Source organism: Peromyscus eremicus, chromosome 11 (genome assembly GCF_949786415.1).
Source record: "Peromyscus eremicus chromosome 11, PerEre_H2_v1, whole genome shotgun sequence".
NCBI classification, from domain to species: domain Eukaryota; kingdom Metazoa; phylum Chordata; class Mammalia; order Rodentia; family Cricetidae; genus Peromyscus; species Peromyscus eremicus.
Genome location: NC_081427.1, coordinates 24,822,373 through 24,841,936, shown reverse-complemented (window position 1 = coordinate 24,841,936; position 19,564 = coordinate 24,822,373). Strand labels below are relative to the sequence as shown.

General features: G+C 42.5%; 1 protein-coding gene across 1 annotated transcript in view; it reads left to right on the top strand.

Annotated features, from left to right (window-relative positions):
* Drosha (drosha ribonuclease III) overlaps window positions 1-18,888 on the top strand; it is a 120,637-nt gene extending 101,749 nt beyond the window's left edge. The window contains exons 30-35 of the mRNA XM_059276203.1: window positions 8,759-8,900; window positions 10,736-10,818; window positions 10,902-11,005; window positions 14,160-14,252; window positions 15,026-15,072; window positions 18,630-18,888. Of these exons, the coding sequence (XP_059132186.1) occupies window positions 8,759-8,900; window positions 10,736-10,818; window positions 10,902-11,005; window positions 14,160-14,252; window positions 15,026-15,072; window positions 18,630-18,760 (600 nt within the window). The 3' untranslated portion in view covers window positions 18,761-18,888. The remainder of the gene's footprint in view (window positions 1-8,758; window positions 8,901-10,735; window positions 10,819-10,901; window positions 11,006-14,159; window positions 14,253-15,025; window positions 15,073-18,629) is intronic.
* Window positions 18,889-19,564: the final 676 nt, after the last annotated feature.

The following is a 19,564-nucleotide window of genomic DNA, read 5'->3' as shown; positions in this document are numbered from 1 at the left end:
CACTTTACAGTGAACAGCTTGATTGCCATTTAAAATTAACTGCCTTGAGAAAGACAGGAGTTTCTTTGTTGAGTTGATAATTGAATTCTTAGAAAATATGAATCTTTTTGAGAGCTAGTGTCTCACATATTGCTTATGAAAACAGTATATTGCATGTTCCTTTTTCTCCTTTAGAGAAGAAACTCATAGATGTCAGAAGTATCTTGTTTATCTGAGAAGTAGTCAAACCATACCAAATAGCTTGAAGTAACTGTCTTAAGGACTCTGAGGAGAATATGTGGTTCAAGTGGGCCTCCTCCTTCCCCTGGTGTTCTTCCAGAATTAACTATGGATTCTAAGACCTTATGGGGATGGGGCCTTTCCTCAGATGCGCTGCCGCTCACTAACTCCAGCACTAGGCAGCAATGAACTAAAGCGCAGGGAGACCTGGTCCTGCCTGTGAGCAAACCCAGGGCAGTGCTGGAGATTTCAGGGCCTGGCTGCTTTCCCACAATCCCTTCAATGCTAGGAGTGGGTCTTTGTTAGGGTTTCTGTTGCTGCGAAGAGACACCATGACCACAGCAACTCTTATAAAGGAAAACATTTCACTGGGTGGCTTACAGTGCAGAGGTTCAGTCCATTATCATCATGGTGGCATGCAGGCAGACATGGTGCTGGAGAGGTAGCTGAACATCTTGTGCACGCAACAGAAATGAACTGAGACGCTGAGTGGTATCTTGAGCATAGGAGACCTCAAAGCCCACCCCCACAGTGACATACTTCCTCCAACAAGGCCATGCTCACTTCAACAAGACCACATGTCCCATTAGTGCCACTCCCTTTGGGGACCATTTCTTTTAAACCATCACAGAGTATAATTGATTTTGGTTTGTTATTTGAGATGTTTTGTTCTGTAGTCCAGGCTGGTTTCAAACTCATGGCAGTTTTCTTGCCTGAGTCTCCCAAATGTTGGTATCATGGGTGTGGTCTAGCACACCTTGCTCCAGAAGCAGCTTTATACAAGATGAGTTTCTCAGCCTTGCTGTCTTCAAATTGAGTTTTTATTAGACTGGTGTTAGCAAATGATAAAACTATGGTACAATGGTTTTATACTGTATTGTTTACAGAATGGTTTGGAAGAATGAATAGCACCAGCAGATCTGTTGGCAAGACAAAGATGATCTGTCATAAGCACAATTAAACACTGACGTGATTTTTCCCTTCCTTGAAACGGCATCTCCATTGGCTTCTATCACTCTGTATTCTGGACCTTCCTGTACCTCTTTTCTTAGCTACTGTGTCTTTGACTCCTTTGCATGTTCAGCTTTTCTTTATAGCTAGCAAATATGTCAGCATCTAAGAGGTCACTACTAGAGCATGTCTTCTTCTAATATATTGTCTCTCAGACAGTCTATTCCGTGTGTATCAGCAGTTTCATCTTATTGGCAGGAAGCTCGCAACTGATCTCTTCAGGCTCCCTTCTGTCCAAAGCTCTAGTTCCAGGTGCTAAAATGAAATGTAATATTCTTCCACCTCAGTCTTCTTGAAGCTTCCTGAGTAATGGGTTAATGACAACATCAGCTATCTGGTTCTGTGTGTCAGAAACCTGGAAGTCATCTTTGTCTCCTCCCTTTCTCTTCCCCTCCTCCCAAGTTCTAACAGTGTTATTCTGTATTTCTGGAATGTGTCCTAATCTCCATCCCCATAGCTACCCTCCCAGTCCTGATCACCTGGATCACTAAAATGTGTTCTTCATAGCTATCAAAATGTTACAGGAAGAATGTGATTGTCAGGGGATCCAATTAGAAGCAATAACTTTTATAAAATTATAAAGGATGGGAGGCTTATGGTTCTGGTCATACAAAGTGCAGGGTAGTAGAGCATCCTTCTGCAAGAGGAGTGGGCTCCCCAAGTCCCCACATTTCTTCTGAACTACCTGCTACTCTTGAAAAGCTTGCCTGGTATTTTTGAGGGCACTTTTGTACTCTGCCTAAGAGATGGACAGTTTCAAGCTGAATCTTTCAGAGGCCCTGATCTCAGGATGGCTTCAAGTCATTTGTCTTCTATCACTTTGTACCCCGATGCAATCCATTTTATGTGTGTCATCCAGAAGACTCCTTTTACGACAGCTCTCCTGTGACCACACCAACCAGCCATTTATCCTCAATTTGCTAGCATCAAAATTGTCCCTGTTCTCAGTTGTCAGACCTCCCCGCTTCCTTCGACTTCTGCCCCATACATGACCTCATCCTGTCTGTCTTGTGATTTTGAAAACATCCGTATGCTACTTCCTGATTTATGTCCAAAGCCTTTCTTTCCTCCTCACACTGGACTCATAGCTGTGGGATATAGTGATACTCAGATATCCAGATATATAAACATGCAAGCCTTTAACTGGATTTCTAACAGGCACCTCAGACTTTCGTGTCTAAAGAAAACAGTTTGCGCCTCAGTCCTGCTTCTTTCTCGCTCAGTGTTCTTCATGCTAATATAGATGATTCCATTAGTTCAGTTGCCAGAGGCCTTAGGGTCAGCCTTGTCTTTGCCTGGTCTTAGACCTCCCCAACTTCAGGTACCTGTGGACTTGAACTTCTCAGTCAGTTCCGAGTCTGACAGCAGCCCCACTGCTGACGCTGTCTGGCCACAGCCAGGCTGTTCCGTCTACCTGGCCCTTTCCTCTCCAGTCTGTCTTCCGTGCAGTATGTAGAGGGATTCTTTTCCTCCATGTTGGATACTGAACCCCAAGGTTTGTCCATGTGAGGCAGGCACTCTTAGCGCCGAGCTGCACCCCTAGACAGACCATTTTGAAAGGGCAACCAGGTAACAAGTCTCCTTTACATCAGACCTTGCATTCTTTCCACCTTCAGGGTAAAAGAAAATGCTGTTTAGTCTCCTCCCAGCCTCTTGACATGGGCCTACAAGAGTGGGGACTTCGCCTGCGCTATGATAGTCCTCTCTAGGTAATCCCCGTAGCCAAATTCCTCATCCTCTTTAGCTCTGTTTAGTTAGTTAGCCTACTCTGCTTAAACAGACAGTCCCTTCCTCTGGTCCCTAGCTTCACTCCCTTTGATTGGAGCTTCATCCCCATTTTCTCCGTGGGACTAGGTATGTGTTATTCTAGTCTTCTCCCATCAGAGTATACACTGAGAACATTGTGTCTTTTCTATTCTGAATTTTGGTTCATTGGGAAATTCCTATTATATAGGTACTCAGAAAAGTAGGCTTTGAATGAATGCTCTTCACAGCCCAGAGTAACCATCTTTAAGTCTTGTTTGGACAGTGACTAGAGAACAAGCCAGACCTTTAGTGGTCTTGCCTACACCTCTTCAGACTGTCACGTGCTCCTCCACTCTGCGCCAGCCTGCTTGGTCCAGGCCTCTTCTGCCATTGCCTTAGCACATGCTGCTTCTCTGGCTGGAAACTGTTCTGCATTGGTCCTTTATTCTGCCTAGTATCGTCTAGTATCCCCTCACTTGGCAGTTCTGACCTGACTTCTGAGTGTAGGAGAAGCTTCCCTGACCCCCCACTGCACCCGTCTAAAGTCTGCGTTTCTTTCTATTCTAGTGTTTATTTCAGCTTGCCTACTCCACTAGACTAGAAGTTCCATAAGAGATGCTTGATTTCCTCTCTAGCCCTGCGGTACCTAAGATAGGTTAGGTTCTCAATACAGACTTGGTAAAGAAGTCAAAGAGGGACAGTTTGCAGAAGGGTGAGTCACACACAGGCAGAGGGAGTGGTTTTGTAGAGAAATGCATGTTACTTTACGTTCAAAGGATGAACTGGAAACTGACTTTTAAATGTGTGTGCAGGTTACTGGAATTGCATTGGAAGGGTAGCAGTTGTTCCTTCTTGTGATTAAAGGCACTGAGTGGCAATAAATCGCATTGGAAAGTCTGACCGTGGAGCCAGTTGGGTACACACTTGTTTTACAAAGAATAAAGACAACAGGACAAATGTAATTATATTTTCCAAGTTTTGCAGGTTGTCTTGCCCTGTGAGTGAGTACTTAAAGAGTCCGCTCGGGAAGGAATGTAGATCATATACAGTTAATACACAGTAAGCCTTAGCTTAATGGAGTTTGAATTGGGACGTCTAGGGGAGATCTTCTATCTAGACACTCAGGTTTTTGTTCTCTAGGGTAAGCCTACCTGGTAGGGGCAGCGTGACTAGAGAGCACCAGAAGGAAAACCTTACTCGGGCCCGAATGCCTGTCCCACACACTTGCAAACGTGCGCCCTTCCTACTTAGCACGGTGTTCCGCTGTGGAGCTAACAAGGGCTGCTCATTCCATGGCTGCCGTGTGCCAGGCACTGTGTCCGATGGTGACTGCACTAGCAAGATGAACTTGTGCAAGTGTTTTGCTTGATTTTAGAGGCGTGATGCAGGTAATAGGAGAGAGAGCAGGGATTGCAAACAAAAAGCTTGAGAAGTGGTGATCTCATCCTGCCCTGCTGCCTCCTGATAGCAGAGTATAAATCATCCAGGCAGGCAGGTACCCCAGCCAACAGAGCTCCGAAAAGATGGATTTCATCCTCCTGACAGAGGATTTCTCTATCACTGACATCGTTTGGCTCCTCACGTCTGACCTGCATTCTGCCGGCTGTCGTTTGTGTACCTTTTCTTTAATTACCATGGGAAAGGGAGGCCGTCTAGCTACCCCTCTTGGTAGAAAAGACCTGTGTGGCAGGTAACTGTCAATTTTAATTGTAGACTTTGCTTTCAGTCCACTGTTAAAGCCCTTAAAATAATAGATCCCAGTCTACTTGCCTTACACTAGGTGGCCCTCTTGGGTTGCCTATGTCCTAGGCTGTGGTTTCCTCCTAGAACCCATTGACTAGGGAAGTTGAAGGAAACCAATAAATCTTGTCCTTATGGAAGTTTAAGTTTAAAGTAAGTGTGGGAGACGTCTATGCTGAGATTGTAGGAACACCCTGAATTCTCAAAACCAGAATCTGAGGTTTAGAATATTTATTGGCCCTTGGCTGGCATTAAGGGATCAGCAGTACCTTCGTCAGGTTTTCAAAGGCATTAACTGTACTTTTATTTGTTGTTTTTGGTTTAAAATTAAACTTTGAGGAGGGCTAGTGTAAAAGAAAAAGTTGGTAGGGATAGGTAAGTATTTGGTAGAAGGGAGGATCTTGAAGGCTTTAAGGAAGTGGGTATCCAGAAGGTTTTGTATTAAAATAAATCTACAGGGACTCTAGAACTTTCTAGAATCATTTCCCTATTACTGAAGAGTGAGCAAACCTTACCTAATACTGATGCTGCTGTGGATAGCACCTAGATTTCTCCTAAAACTAAAAAGTAGATCATGCCTCTGTAGAAAACAGTAATTACAGTATCAGCATCTTGCCTTGCGCTAGCTAGCCCCTTTAGGTGCTCCTTATCCTCTGCAGGGACATTTGGACTTTCTTCCATCTCCTGTGGCCTTGCCTGTACCAGCTCTCCCTCACTTGGCTCTGATTTTTCTTCTAGCTCCCTCGATGGTCACCTTGCTGTGTCATGGTTTCTACTTTTGCCGCTGTGGTTCATTTTCATAGAAAACCCTCCCAGCCATTTTCCCATTAACTACCTCACTCTTTTTTAGTTCTATGTTCATCAGAATCTATATGAACTTTTTTTTTCCCAGAGGGCAAGCATGCCAAGCTCAGAGTTCAAAATTCTGATTCCTTGGTGTTTGGGAGAAATGTGGGTACCAATACCTGAGAAGCATCTTAGACCTCAATCTACCCTCAGTTGGGTAGAAGGCTCTTGAGAGGAGTTACCCAGGTCAGCTTCTCTGGAAAGCTTGGTCGAGAGGAGCAGCTGTGTGCTCCTGAGTCTGTGTTCGGGTCTCTGGAAGCATGGTGGTGACTGTTGTGGCTGACCTGTGTGTGGCTTTCTTAGGAGTAGGTCCATGCGGAAGCACTTGAGAAGGATGCTGTTGATCCTGCTGCATCCTCAGCCTCCACTGCTGCCATGCTGACCTCACATGGTCACAGGTTTTGCTTCTGTTGTCCATCCTCACTCTACCCATGATTTGGCAAAGCAGATTTATTCTGAAGTTGAAGTCACTGGAGGACAAAGACAGAAATTGTCACTTTAATGCTCCTCCATTTGGGCTTTCATGCTTCGAGATCAAAGTCTTACCTCATTTTACTTCATGTTCCAAATGTAAATGGACTACAAAAATAAGGTTAATTACTGGTCCCCCTTTCCTCATTGATTATTAGTTCATACTCTGAATTTTTAACATGAACTTCACAGATCTCAGTTACTGTTAGCTACCTTGCTGCTTTAAGCCCTACCAGGGCTTGTCGTAAAGTAAAGCTGAAAGCATTCCCTGTTTTCATCCCCACTGCTTTCTTTCTCTGTCAGACAGCGTTACTCCATAGTACCGAAGGAGGGTCAGTGACCCTGGAAGTGGCAGCTGGGGCCTGATAGCTAATGTGTTAGTCAGAGTTTCTATTGCTGTGAAGAGACACCATAACCACGGCAACTCTTAGAAAGGAAAACATTTCATTAGAGCGGCTTACAGTTTGAGAAGTTTAGTCCATTACCATGATGGTGAGAAGCATGGTGGCATGCAGGCAGATATGGTGCTGGAGAAGGAGCTGAGAGTTCTACATCTTGATCTGCAGGCAGCAGCAGAAGACTGTGTCACTAGGTCTGGCTTGAGCATATGAGTCTTCAAAGCCTACCTCCACAGTGACACACTTCTTCCAACAAGGCCATACCTACTCCAACAAGACCACACCTCCTAATGTGCCACTCCCAATTGGCCAAGCGCTCAAACACATGAGTCTGTGGGGGCTATTCCTATTCAGACCACCACAGCCAGCCATGTGTCATCACTTGTATGTGTTCTTGTTCACATGGGGGCATTGATCCTGGGGCATGAACAGGCCATATACACAGCCTGTGGAATTTCCCTTCTTACCCAAAGCGTGGGTTCAACTTGCTCAACATAACCCTATTCCCCGAATAAGTTTCCTATCCCTGTATCATCTGCTTCAGCTCGAAAGAGGTAGCACTTTCAGCTCAGGTACTCTGTAAGTTGGATTGGATTTGGCCTTTTCAATTTTAAGCTCTTTTGTGGGTTTTAATTTTTGTCTTTTTATTAGTATACATTAATTGTACAGCACAACGTATATATAATTAGTTTTAAAGAACTAGTGTTCCAAAGAAACAGTGTAGTTGAGGAGGAATAGGAAGGAAGTGGAGCAGAGACAGGCGAAGAGTTAAGTCTCAAATTCAATAACGGCCATGGCTTATGAAGATCAAGTTGTATTTCTGCTTCATGAATCATTGCCAGACAAATTAAGAACATATTGTTCCTTATTTATCTATTGTCAAGGATTCAATATCAAGCACTGAGAATAAATCTTGATTTTCATAAGCTTTGTTGACACCGTGGAGCCATAGAACATAAAACTTGCATCTGATAAACACAGTGCACTATGGACCAGTGGCGGGTGTGATGCTCGCGTGACTCATGGCTGCTTCCTCCTGACCCTGTGTTCAGGAACCAACAGTTTGTGAGTGCTTCTGGTAAGGAAAGTTAGAGATTTAGGTGCAGTGTTCCCCCGAGTCTTCGGAACTGGGGATACTTATGTCAATTCTTTCAAGTTTGGTGAGTTCCCATCTTGTCATCTGCCTGCTCCCCCAGTCTCCCTTCCCATCTCTCTCCTATGCATGTTAAATGCTTAAATTGGGCTTGTTATGGACACTTGGAATGGATCAGTTGTGTAATTTTCAGGCAGTGTCTCAAATAATCCTTGGAGGCCTCTTAGTAATCTTGAATTCCTAGGAGACATTTCTGTTTTGAATTCCTGAGGTTAAAATACATAAATAATTTTGAAATTGGGGCTAGAGTGATGGCTCAGTGGTTTAAAGAGCTCGCTGCTCTTGTAGAGGATCTGAGTTCTGTTACTAATAACCATGTGGGGAGGCATACAGCTGCCCCCTCCAGCAATTCCAGCATCCTATGGTCTCCACAGGCATCTGTGCACTTGTAGTGCACATGTATGCACACATGAAAATACACAGTAAATAAATCTTAAAAATAAATCTTAAAAATGGTATTTAAATTTGGTTAAAGATAAAGTGAGTATGAAAAGACTGAGATAACAGGGTACATAATATAGATCTTTAAAATAATAATGATATAAATAGGTGATTCAATAATATTGAAACATCTCTTCCTTAAGTCATGTAGTATCAAAATTAGGATCTGTGTCATGAAATATGATGCTTCTTTTAGATTTAAAACAACTTTAAAAACAGGTTTGTTTGGTGGATGTGCCCCTATAATTTTTGGCTATGACTGATTATTTCAGGGTATGGGAAATTTGTTTGGGATGGTAAAAGTGGGTAAGGTTTTTAAAATTAATGTAACTGTACACAAAGGGGTATATTTTATTGGATGTAAATTATATTTAATTAACATGATTTTTTAAAGTTTCAATGCTTCCCAGTTTGGTAGCTTTGAACTTGTTAGTAGTCGTATTTTAGTCATACTGCTGTGTACCTCTCTCCCAAAGTCTTCTCACTGCTATTAATTAAGTGATTGAGTATGTGACTGTTGGCTTAAGTCGAAGTGGTAGAGCAGGGTGAGTTACTGAGGAGACAGTAGAAGCATTTGGAGTATGTTGTAGTCACCCGAGGATAGAGGACCTAGATCTTAACTTATCTGATATCCCTTCATGACATGCTGTCCAGGTGGTTGGGTTCAACACAGGAACAAAGGAGAGACCAGACTGCAGTGGTGTCTAACTGTGCCCCAATTCCTTTTGACCAGTTGTTGCGAAGTTCTTTAGTGAATAACAGAACTCAAGCCAAGGTGGCAGAGGAGCTGGGGATGCAAGAGTATGCCATCACCAATGACAAAACCAAGAGACCCGTGGCCCTGAGAACCAAGACACTGGCAGACCTTTTGGAATGTGAGTGCTCCCTACAGTGTAAAGCTTTTAACCAGCACGTTCAAGGTTCAAGTTGAACTGACTAGAGCTTATTCTCATGATCATGATGATGATGTTCTGGCTAAAGAACCTCTTTTCTCTCTTTTTCTAGTTCTTTTCAACCAAGTTCTGTATATTCTAGGTTAGCCTAGAAATTCCTGTGTAGTCAAAGGTAGACTTGACCTCTTGGGTGCTCCTGCCTCTACCTCCCAAGTGCTGGTATTATAGGCATGGGTGACCACATCTGTCTAAGAAACCTCTTTTGTTTTCACTTTTTATTTATTTTTGCTTTTCACTAAGACGTGAATAATGTATTTTTTTGTTCAACTTATATTCAGAGGTGGCTGTTCCTCCCACCATCTTAACTCTCAGTCATCAAATCCCTTTGTGAGAAGCAGTAATACGATGTGAAGATTTGTTACTGTGAATCACAGTAGTGGTTTTCTTTTGTTTGTTTGTTTTTGCTACCCAGCATCCTTCATAAAGGGACACAGGTGATAGGATAACTTATTCACTAAATACTGAAATTACCAACTATATCTTTTGAGTGAGTACAAAACTCTGAACAGACCCCATCTTTTGTGTTTTCTGATATGGTCTAGAAGCATTATAATTAATTCCATTATAGCTAATTAAGGGATTATACACATAATTTTATTATTTCTAATATTACTTCAAAAGAACTAGACTATTCTCTGGACCTTAGAGCTCTTTATATTATAGTATTTTCAGAATTGGAATTATATGTAAATCCTAAAGTCTGCTGTGCAAACCAGCTGGTGTACGAAGCACAGACTATCTAATCAAGACACTAAAGAGAAGTGAGACTCAGCTGAGTGATCAGTGGCACTGGAGTTTTTATTTTAGCTCAATGAAAGATACTTTCAGTCTCGTAAATAAATGCACCATTTGTCTACTTAGTTAAAATTCTTTTAAATGAACTCATCTTTGGAATTGTCCCTTATTAATTCAGTTACATAGATTATTGTGTTGTCATTGAGTTGTTCTTAATTTGGACAGGTAAAATCTTTAAATTTCTCATTTCTTTTCCTGTTTATGAACTTTAACCTGGAACTGGTACACCAGTGGTCTCAAGATTGCTGTTGGGCGCGGCGGGTCCAAAGATGTGCTTATTCCGGCATCATCTGATCTGCAGCTCGAGTTTTGATTCTTTGGTGTTAACTTGGTTATTTTCCCAGATACCAGTCCTAGTCTGCACTGTAGCATTTGGTATAGCCTTAGTGGTTCTCAACCTGTGGGTCATGACCCTTTGGGGGGAAACAACCCTTTCACAGGCGTCACATAAGACTCTTGGAAAACACAGATATTTATATTACAATTTGTAACAGTAGCAGTGAAAATATTTTTATGGTATGGGGTCACCTCAACATGAGAAACTACTGTATTAAGGGTCGCAGCAGTAGGAGGGTTTAGACTGTTCACTTAGTCCCTAGCTAACTGCAATCCAGTCTCTGTGTTCTGTGATTTTGCATCCTAACCACGCATCTACGTTGGTGCTTCTGGTATTAGTGATAAAGGGTACAGTTTTATTTGAAGAAAAAAGGAATAATTATGCTTTTAAAAAAAGTGTCTAGAAGTCAAAAACCTTGTGAAAATACTGCTCAGCCCTAAGGGCCGGGAGATGTCTCAATGAGCATATACGGCCCTTGTGGAGGACCTGAGTTCTGTTCCATTCGCCCATGTTGACACACATATACATGTAATTAAATACTAAGATTAACAAAAATGAAGGAAGTTCAGCTCTGCTGTTTCTGGCGAATAGCAGGGCACTGCTTACTCCGCGTTCTGTTTTTCAGCATTTATTGCAGCTCTGTACATTGACAAGGACTTGGAATACGTCCATACTTTCATGAACGTCTGCTTCTTTCCGCGGCTGAAGGTGAGCTCCGGCGCTGTCGTCGCTGTGCGCGCTGTTTCCGGTGGTCTGAAGCACAGCACTCAGCGCTCTGTCTGATCCCACAGGAGTTCATTTTGAACCAGGACTGGAATGACCCCAAATCACAGCTGCAGCAGTGTTGCCTGACGCTGAGGACCGAGGGGAAGGAGCCGGACATTCCCTTGTACAAGTAAGTGCTTCCTGCACGCCGGCTGCCGGCCACTGGCCGCAGTGTTCTCAGTGGGTGTTCTCAGTGGCTCGTTCGTTCGTGGGCTTAGATGGAAAACGCGTGGATGGTGGGGACGAGAGACTTCAGGAGACACTGGCTAAGCCCTGAAGTGCTCTGTCGTAGCTATAAGTGGGTGCATCTTGATTGTCCCTGCTTTCTCCCAGGTACAAATCTCTCTGACCTCCTGCCTGCCTGGCAGGAAGATCTACTAAGGCTATGAGATCAAGGTACTGCAATTCAGATGCAGTACTTGTTGATTTTTTAAGTGTATTTTTTTGTATGTGTATGTATGCTTTGCCTGCATATATGTATGTGCACCACATGATGAGTGGTTGGTGCTGTGGAGGTCAGAAAGGAACTAGAGTTACAGATGCTAATGAGCTGCATTTGGGTGCTGGGAATTGAACTTGGACCCTCTTCAGGAGCAACAAGTACTCTTAACCCCTGAGCTTACCTGTCAAGCCCCCAGGTGAAGTAGTTTTTTGTACAGTTTTTTATGTGTCTGATTTCTTGTAGGGGTGGGGAGCTGTGTATTGTTTGTAGCAATATTTGAGTGCGGCTTTGTGCTCTCCCTGAGTACCAGGGAAGCCGTTGGCCTCCGTCTCTTATTTAAGACTGTCTCCCTTGAGTCTCTGTTGGCCTCTGTCGTGTCTCCCCTGCCGGGCAGAAAGGGAACAAGTGTTTACTGCTGCTGCTACTTTGTTACTCAAGTGCTTGGTCTTCCTGGAATCCGAGTCAAAAGTTGCCTTCCACTTTTGAATGTAGCCAGAAGACATTCAGAAGCAACGTGCGTGAGTAACGGTTCACTATATCACATAACACCAGTACTGATGAGAACGGATTCGACTCGTATCTTGTGATGTTCACATGTGGATTGAGAAGGGCTTTAGATGGGAATTGCAAAGAAAGGAATCATTAGCGTACATGGCTGTCTCCCAGGGTATGTTGATACGTGATTTAGGGATGCTTTAAAGTCTAGTTTCATTGGGCTGAGGAATCCTCGGCAGTTAAGAACACTTGCTGCTCTTGCAGAGGGACCTGAGTTCAGTTCCCAGGACCCACATTGGGAGGGCTCACAACCATCTGTAACCCAGCTCCCGGGATCAGATGCTCCTCTGGCCTTGGTGGGGACCTGCATATGCTTACTGCTCTAGTTGGCGGTTTGAACCTGGAGAGTGAGGGGCTAAAGTGAGCCGACTAACATCTCATGCAGTAGCCAGCTTTATTCAGAGCATCAGGCAGTTTATACTCTGAGGGATAGATATGAAGAATCACATGAGTAAGGTGCTCAGTCTCAAGGACAAGCCACACATGCACATGACAGAAACATGTTTTTCCATAGAGGCACATGAGTGACAGCTGAAGTGAACTCAGGCCCATGCACTACACTTGGGAGGAACACATAAACACTCCAAGAACATTTCTGTGCTTTGTAGAAACCGAGGTCACAAAGACCCTTGTCTTGTTTTCTTGGAGTTTTCTCACAAACATTCAGAATTCTTACGTGACCTCATTTTTAAACTGTGTTCACACACACACACACACACACACACACACACACACACACACATTCTTTATTAATTAAAAATAATCTAGTTTCAGTACTGTTTGCTCCATGCCTTTGGGAACACAAGGTTCTAAGCATACCCATGTGTACACAAGTGTGTTCCTTCTGAGAGCCCCTCCTTTTGGACTTTTCAGACTTCACACCATTAAAACAATAGTCACAACAGTTTCTGAGCTTTTGTGCAGCCAGTAAAACAGAGGCCAGAAGACTAGTCACCCTGTGGCCAGCTACTCTAAATTGTTCAAGTGGCTGTCAGTATGAAACAGTTTGTTGTTGTTGTTGTTGTTGGGGAAAACCCGTAAATATTTAGAAGTAGCTTATTAATCTGTCTGATAAGCATAATGAATACCCTATGTGATATGAGTGTCTCAAAGACTCTCTCCATCGAAGTGATAACTGAGGGTCAGTGATAAAGATGGTGCCTGTCTTACAGCACAGGCATGATTGCTTTAGTCAGAACTACCTTTAATGGAGACTGGAAAGATGGCTCAGTGGTTCGGAGCACTGGCTGCTCTTCCAGAGGACCCGGGTTCAATTCCCAGGGTTCAATTCACATGGCAGCTCACAACTGTCTGTAACTCCAGTTCCAGGGGATCCATGGCACCAGGTATGCATGTGGTGCACATATATGTGCATGCAGGCAAAATACTCATACACATAAAGTAAAATAAATAAATCTTAAAAAAAAAAAAACAAAAAACCAATAAACTAAAACTGCCTTTAAGAAGCCACAATGCACACCCCTTGAATGTGTAAACACAAAGGAAATTGCTGTGCTCTCTGCCCATATACGTCTTCCCACAAGATGATGACTTTGTTCTTGTTATCAAGATGATGGGCTTGTTTTACATAGTTACATGATTACTGTGTTCATTCCATTATCATTCTTGGCTACTTTTAATTTCCTTTTTCCATGAGTTATCAGTTTTTTTACATTTGAAATCTGCACCTTGTCATTAAATCAGGAGTACCTGGAGCTTTGTTTTTTAGTGATTGTGTTATATACTTGCCATTATAGCATATCTCTGAAATGATCGCAGATGTTTCAGAAATTAAATATGTTTTCTGATCTCTTTGATAAAACACTAGACATTAGAAAGAATCCATAAAGGGTATGAAACCATTGAGGTGTGACTTGAGGCGTTATTACCCATTTATTGCTTTTAGCTGTGATAAACATTGTAAAATAACTAAAGCCCTCAATTCTTCATGTAAAAGTTTGTTAATTATGTTATACTCAAATATCCACACTTAGAAGTTGTTTTAAAGTATTACATATTACATTACTTGACTATGAGCCCTCAGATACTATTCCTATTTGAGAAAAATAAACGGCAATGCAGATATTTTTTTCAGATTTTCTATTTCAAAACTCTCTATATAGCAAATCAAAGATTGAACCACTTCCTTTTTCCATATTTCTTGTTATTTTTATGTTCCCCCCTCTCTGCAACCAGAATAAGGTTTTTTATTTGTTTTGTTATTTTGTCAGTTATATAATATCAAATAATTGAGCGTTTTGTCATAATTGATGTTCTTTCCTTTCAGGACTCTGCAGACAGTGGGGCCATCCCATGCTAGAACCTACACTGTGGCTGTTTACTTCAAAGGAGAAAGGATAGGCTGTGGGAAAGGCCCAAGGTATGAGAGGGAGGTGTTCGTTTCATTGAGTGTGTGTCTGTGGTCAGGGAAGTCCCTACCTGGTATTTCAGAGCTCTGTAGTCTGTATTGCAGAATTAGAATGTGGAGTGTCTGCAGTTAGAGCGACATGAATCCCGAGGACTAATGTCTCCTCTAAGCCAGCTGTGAAGCCTGGTAATCAGCCTTGGGCCCTGCATGCCCTTACACAAAGGGCCTTGGCCGTGGGGAGGAAACTCTGTCAGTTGCTACACTGGTCAGTTCTGCCCAGTGGCAGCCTCTGCAGAGTTCAGATATATAAGGTGTGTCATGGTGTGCATGGCACAGCAGTTAGACATTTCATTTCCTATCACTTGAGCTTTGTGGACATTCTTACCATTTTTTAGGAAAAAGAATTATATTTATTATCTCCTTTCTTTGAACCCTCTAATCTGTGCCTTGCCTGTTTCTCTCTGTACACATTTGATCCTTTCATGTTTAAACTTTACACGGGGTGTTTTCAGACTTAAGAAATACTTCAGACCTAATATAAATGGGAGATATTCCGCTGCAGTGTTAGAAGTGTGGAACAAATACCTTAAAGAGACTTGTGCAATCAAAGGCTTTCCTGCGTGCTCTTGTGTATATTCCCAGGCATGCAATTCCATGTGTGATGGAAGTAATCACGTGGCATTTTATGCACGAGATACGAAAATCAGTGTTAATAATTCGTAGCTGTAATTTGTGTTTTTAGAGAAGCAAACCTTTAAAGTCTACCTCACCATTTTATTCAACAGTATTCAGCAGGCAGAAATGGGAGCAGCAATGGACGCACTTGAGAAATGTAAGCCTATCTCTTTTCTATAATTATACCTTCATAATGTAATGAGTGTTTTGTGGAAGGAAAATGAGGAAGTAGAGGAATGGTTAAGTTCTGATCAACTGTGATCTTATTTTGTTCATAATTATCCTCCGTACAGAGTACAGTAGAAGGTGTGCTATGTGTAAAGCACACGTAATGTTTCAAAGGCATTCCTAAGTGGGTTTAGTTTTCATTTTCCTTCTTTAATAGAGCTCTACTCTCAGCATAGGAACCTCTGTGAGTGGCATGTTGTTTCTGACCATATTTCCCCATACTTTATAGTCATATAAGCCAGGCATGGCGACACACGGCCTGTCTTTCCAGCTCTTGGGAGGTAGATTCAGGAGATCACGAGTTTGAGGTGACCTGAAGCTATATTGTGTGGTCAAGGTGAGGCTGGGCCACATGAGACCTTGCTTCAAAGCAAAACAAAACAAATGAAATAAAACAATAGTATGTAAGTGGGCTTGGTGGTGCACGCCTTTAATCCCAGTACTCAGTAGGCAGAGGCCTGTGAATCTCTGAGTTCAAGGCTAGTCTTGTCTACACAGAGAAGCCTTGTCTGGGAACCCCCCCCCAAAAAAAAAAAAAATCTTATGTAGACATAAACATATACACGGGGAGATTTTTTTTTTCTGTTTAGTTTTTTAACCATTGTCTTATTTGAATTGGATGGTAACTACATACTTCTGCATACATTTACATGCTAATGTATGTATATAATAAGATATCTCACTTTTGTCCAGTATATCATGGGCAGCCCTGTGAGTCATAAAATATAGCGTGGCGCCAATTCAGTCTTTCTTAATAGTTGCAGACTATTTTCTGCTGTGGGTGTGCTATATTTTATTGATGATTTTTCTCATGATTGGTGGCTACTTTGTGTGTGTGTTCAGTGTCTACAATAAATGTCTATATTGTAGTGTATTTAGTTCTGGGGATATAGATTGTCTCCAGAGTGGAATGCCCGTTTTGAAGAAACTCCAGTTGCCTAACAGACCATAGAGAGAGCTGCCTAGTCTTGTAAATTGAAGGCATGAGTCGGGACACTGTCCTCTGAGGCCTACTGTGCCGCACAGAAGGGCCCGTGGGCACAGCATGCCCGTGCCTCCAGAACCAGCTATAGGAGTGGGAGAGAGTGAGCACTCGAGCTCCAAGTGAAGTGGCCCAGGGTTCTCAGGCTTGAGTGAGGTTCTGGGAAAGGTTGGAGGAAATCAGCAGACAACGGCTTACTGTTGAGGGTCAGAAGCCAGGGCTGCCAGGGTCTAGCATTGGTGGAATCCGCACTGAGAGTTTTACATTGACTTTTTTTTTTCTTGAGACTGTTTTCATTGATTGTTTGTATAAATGCACCATCGTTTATTGAAGTAGAGTGGGATTCTATTTTCTAGTTAAAACAACAGAGTCCCCCGCACCCCTCCACTCCCAGCTTCTGATGCTTATATTCAGCTATAAGATGGTACTGGAAAAATTACTAATCCCCAAAAGTACTATAGGAGTGGATTACTTAAATACTGGAAGGTAATTTGGCATTATGTCAGGTCCTTAAAGAAGTTCTCACATTTTGGTTCTGATTCTGTTTCTAGGAATCCAACCTAAGGAAATACTTAGATTCTGAACTATAGCTCACATACCACGGCAATTGTGACAACTTGATTTATAATAGCAAACCATTTAAATAAAATGAAACTGCACATTAAACAGTAAGCAAGCTTATCAATAAATGGTATCTCTTAAGGGTTGGCAAACATTTTCTGTAAAGGACCAGCTGCATGTATTTAGGTTTCACAGGTCATAATCTGTCTCAGTTACTAAATTCTGACATGGTGATACACAGGTACTGGTGGTATCAGACGTCTGTGTCTGTTTTAGTTACAGAAACTGATTGAGAGCTGTGTTTGGCCTGTTGGCAACAGTTTACCGATTCCTAAATATCCAAGTGTGATATTTTTGTAGCTATTGAAATAATGCTGTTGAAGACTGATAACAGAGATACAAAGGAAAATATGTATCCATAGACACATACCAGTGTAGGGATGGAGCGTGGAAAGATTGTCACTGTTTATGTCGTGTATGTGTACACACACGTACAAAACATATATGTTACTACATACATGTAGTAAAGCTATTCTAAACAAAGCGCTGGGGATACATTCTGAAAGCTTGCTTGTTCATGGTTAGATATGAACAGTAAGACTTTGGTCCAAACTCATTTTCACAGTAGAGTCTACTGAAGAAACAGGGCTTATTTAGCAGAAACTTTTCAGAGTTTGAAAACCATTTATTTTTTTAACTACTTACAGTATTGGAAGTCAAAATGTATTCAGTGTGTAAGGGCTCAGTATTCCTGATAGAATGGGACAGTATTCCTGTCTTAGTTCTCAAGTGATGGTGTCCTGGTCTTGTTAATCACTCGCTCTCAGATACACGAGGACTTTATGATTCGCTGTTTGTCTTCCAAGTGCTTTTCTACCCTGCCCCTGCCTTCTCCAACCTGTAGTGAAGATGGGACACGGTGTAGAAAAGAGATAAAAAAGAATTTAGGAGCATGTTGCATATAGACAGACACACTTCATTATGCTCCGCCCTCCAGCAAACAAGTAAACAGACTTGCTTTCCTGGGCAAGCCACATCCCCTCACCTCCAACTCCTTGTGTGTGAAAAACAGACAGAGCTGTGTTCTTTTTCCATGTGTTGCCCGCCAGCATGTGTCCTTTGTGACCTTTGTCTGAGTGTGTGTCACTGGTCAGGTACACGCCATGACGGTTTCTCACTCTGTGCTTGATTTCTCACCTCGTTGGTGCACAACACTGTGTGTGCATCATGGAGCAAGAGAATTGTGGAATTGCTAAATCTTCATCCAAATTTTCATTGTGTCTTTGCTGTTGCGTGAGGTCAGATCTCAGACTAAATATAGCTCGACTGTACCACTGAGTGACAGTTCTCCTTTTATCAAATCAGAGTTCTCCACATGCGTTACCTTTGCGAGTACAGCTCCGGCCTTTGATGGTCCTCTAAAGATAGACTTGCTCCCCGGACACAGTGACGGAATGTGGCCTCCTTTTGTCCCTCTCACGTGGGTTTGCTCTTCCGAGAAACTTTCCTTCTTGGTAAATAAGGGTATGATAGCATTGCTTGCAGGGAACTTTTAGTTTGAGCCTGTCCAAACTATAAGACCCTACATTCCTTCACTCTTCCTGTCTCCCTGAAGTCACTCATAGAGAATGCTGCTTAGAGCTCCTGCCTATTTGGAAACACTCCAGAATCTTAAGTCTCTATTTTAACTTGCTGTGTGCTTTGGTGCCTTTACTCGGTTTTATATCCGATATTGAAATTAGAGGCAGAGATGTCAATCCAGACTTCCAGTGTATTTATGAATAACAGAAGAGTAAAAAAGATCACTCTTAGCCTGTATTTTAGAAAACACAATGTTGTATGTGTGGTGAGCGTGTGTTTGTCTGTGTGCGTGTGTGTCTGCCGCCATCCTTTGCACTCGTGGATATCCTTTATTAAGTACTAAACATATCTCCTTGTGTCAGATAACTTCCCCCAGATGGCCCATCAGAAGCGCTTCATTGAACGGAAATACAGACAAGAGTTAAAAGAAATGAGATGGGAAAGAGAGCATCAAGAGAGAGAGCCAGATGAGGCTGAAGACACAAAGAAGTAAAGGAGAGCACGGGAGTGCTGGTGCATTTACTTGCCTAATGACTGTGACTGCTGCCCATCGAGACCTAGCCTAGTTTCCCTTCAATGAATGAAGTGTGCCCATTGAAATAAAACTCCAAGTCAAACTGCGATTGTTGTTTCATTGATTAGATGTTCTGTTTCCAGCTGGATGGTCTTTATTACAGAGTATTTGATTTCTATTTAGTGGGTTGCATTAGTCCCTTTATTTTGCTTTTAAAAGATTAAAATTCAGGAAACCATGTTCTATGGACTAGTTGTTGTTTTCTGTTTCAGATTGTGACTTCAGACTATCGGCTGACGAGGAGCAAGCTCACTTTACCAGAGAGTTTTGGTATTTGTCACTACTGACTGTGGTGACAAATCTCCTTTTTTGCAATCTGCATTGTTGATCCAATTTTTCAGCTTTCCTCTGGATGTGTCTCTAGTACTCAGGAGCAGATAAGAAGCTAACCCATCGCAGGCAGTGAGTGTGGTGTGGAAGAAACCCGTTCAACGTCTAACCAGTTAATGGAGCTGCAGAAAGAAGGGCTCCAGTGAGCCACACACATTCTCTGAGTCATCCGAGGAGGGAAGAACTCGTGCTATGTCAGAACATCTTTTAAACAGCTGCTCTCGCCCCGGGGTTTGTAGTCCCTGCCGAAGTTTATAGTCTCAGAGTCTCCTGAAGCTGCATTTAATTTTATGTGTGTGGAGTGGGGGTAAGAAGGGCTAAGAGTCACGAAGAGAAGTTTCCATAGCTTTTATCAGCTTCTCTAATGGTCCCCTAGTAAAAAGACAACATTTT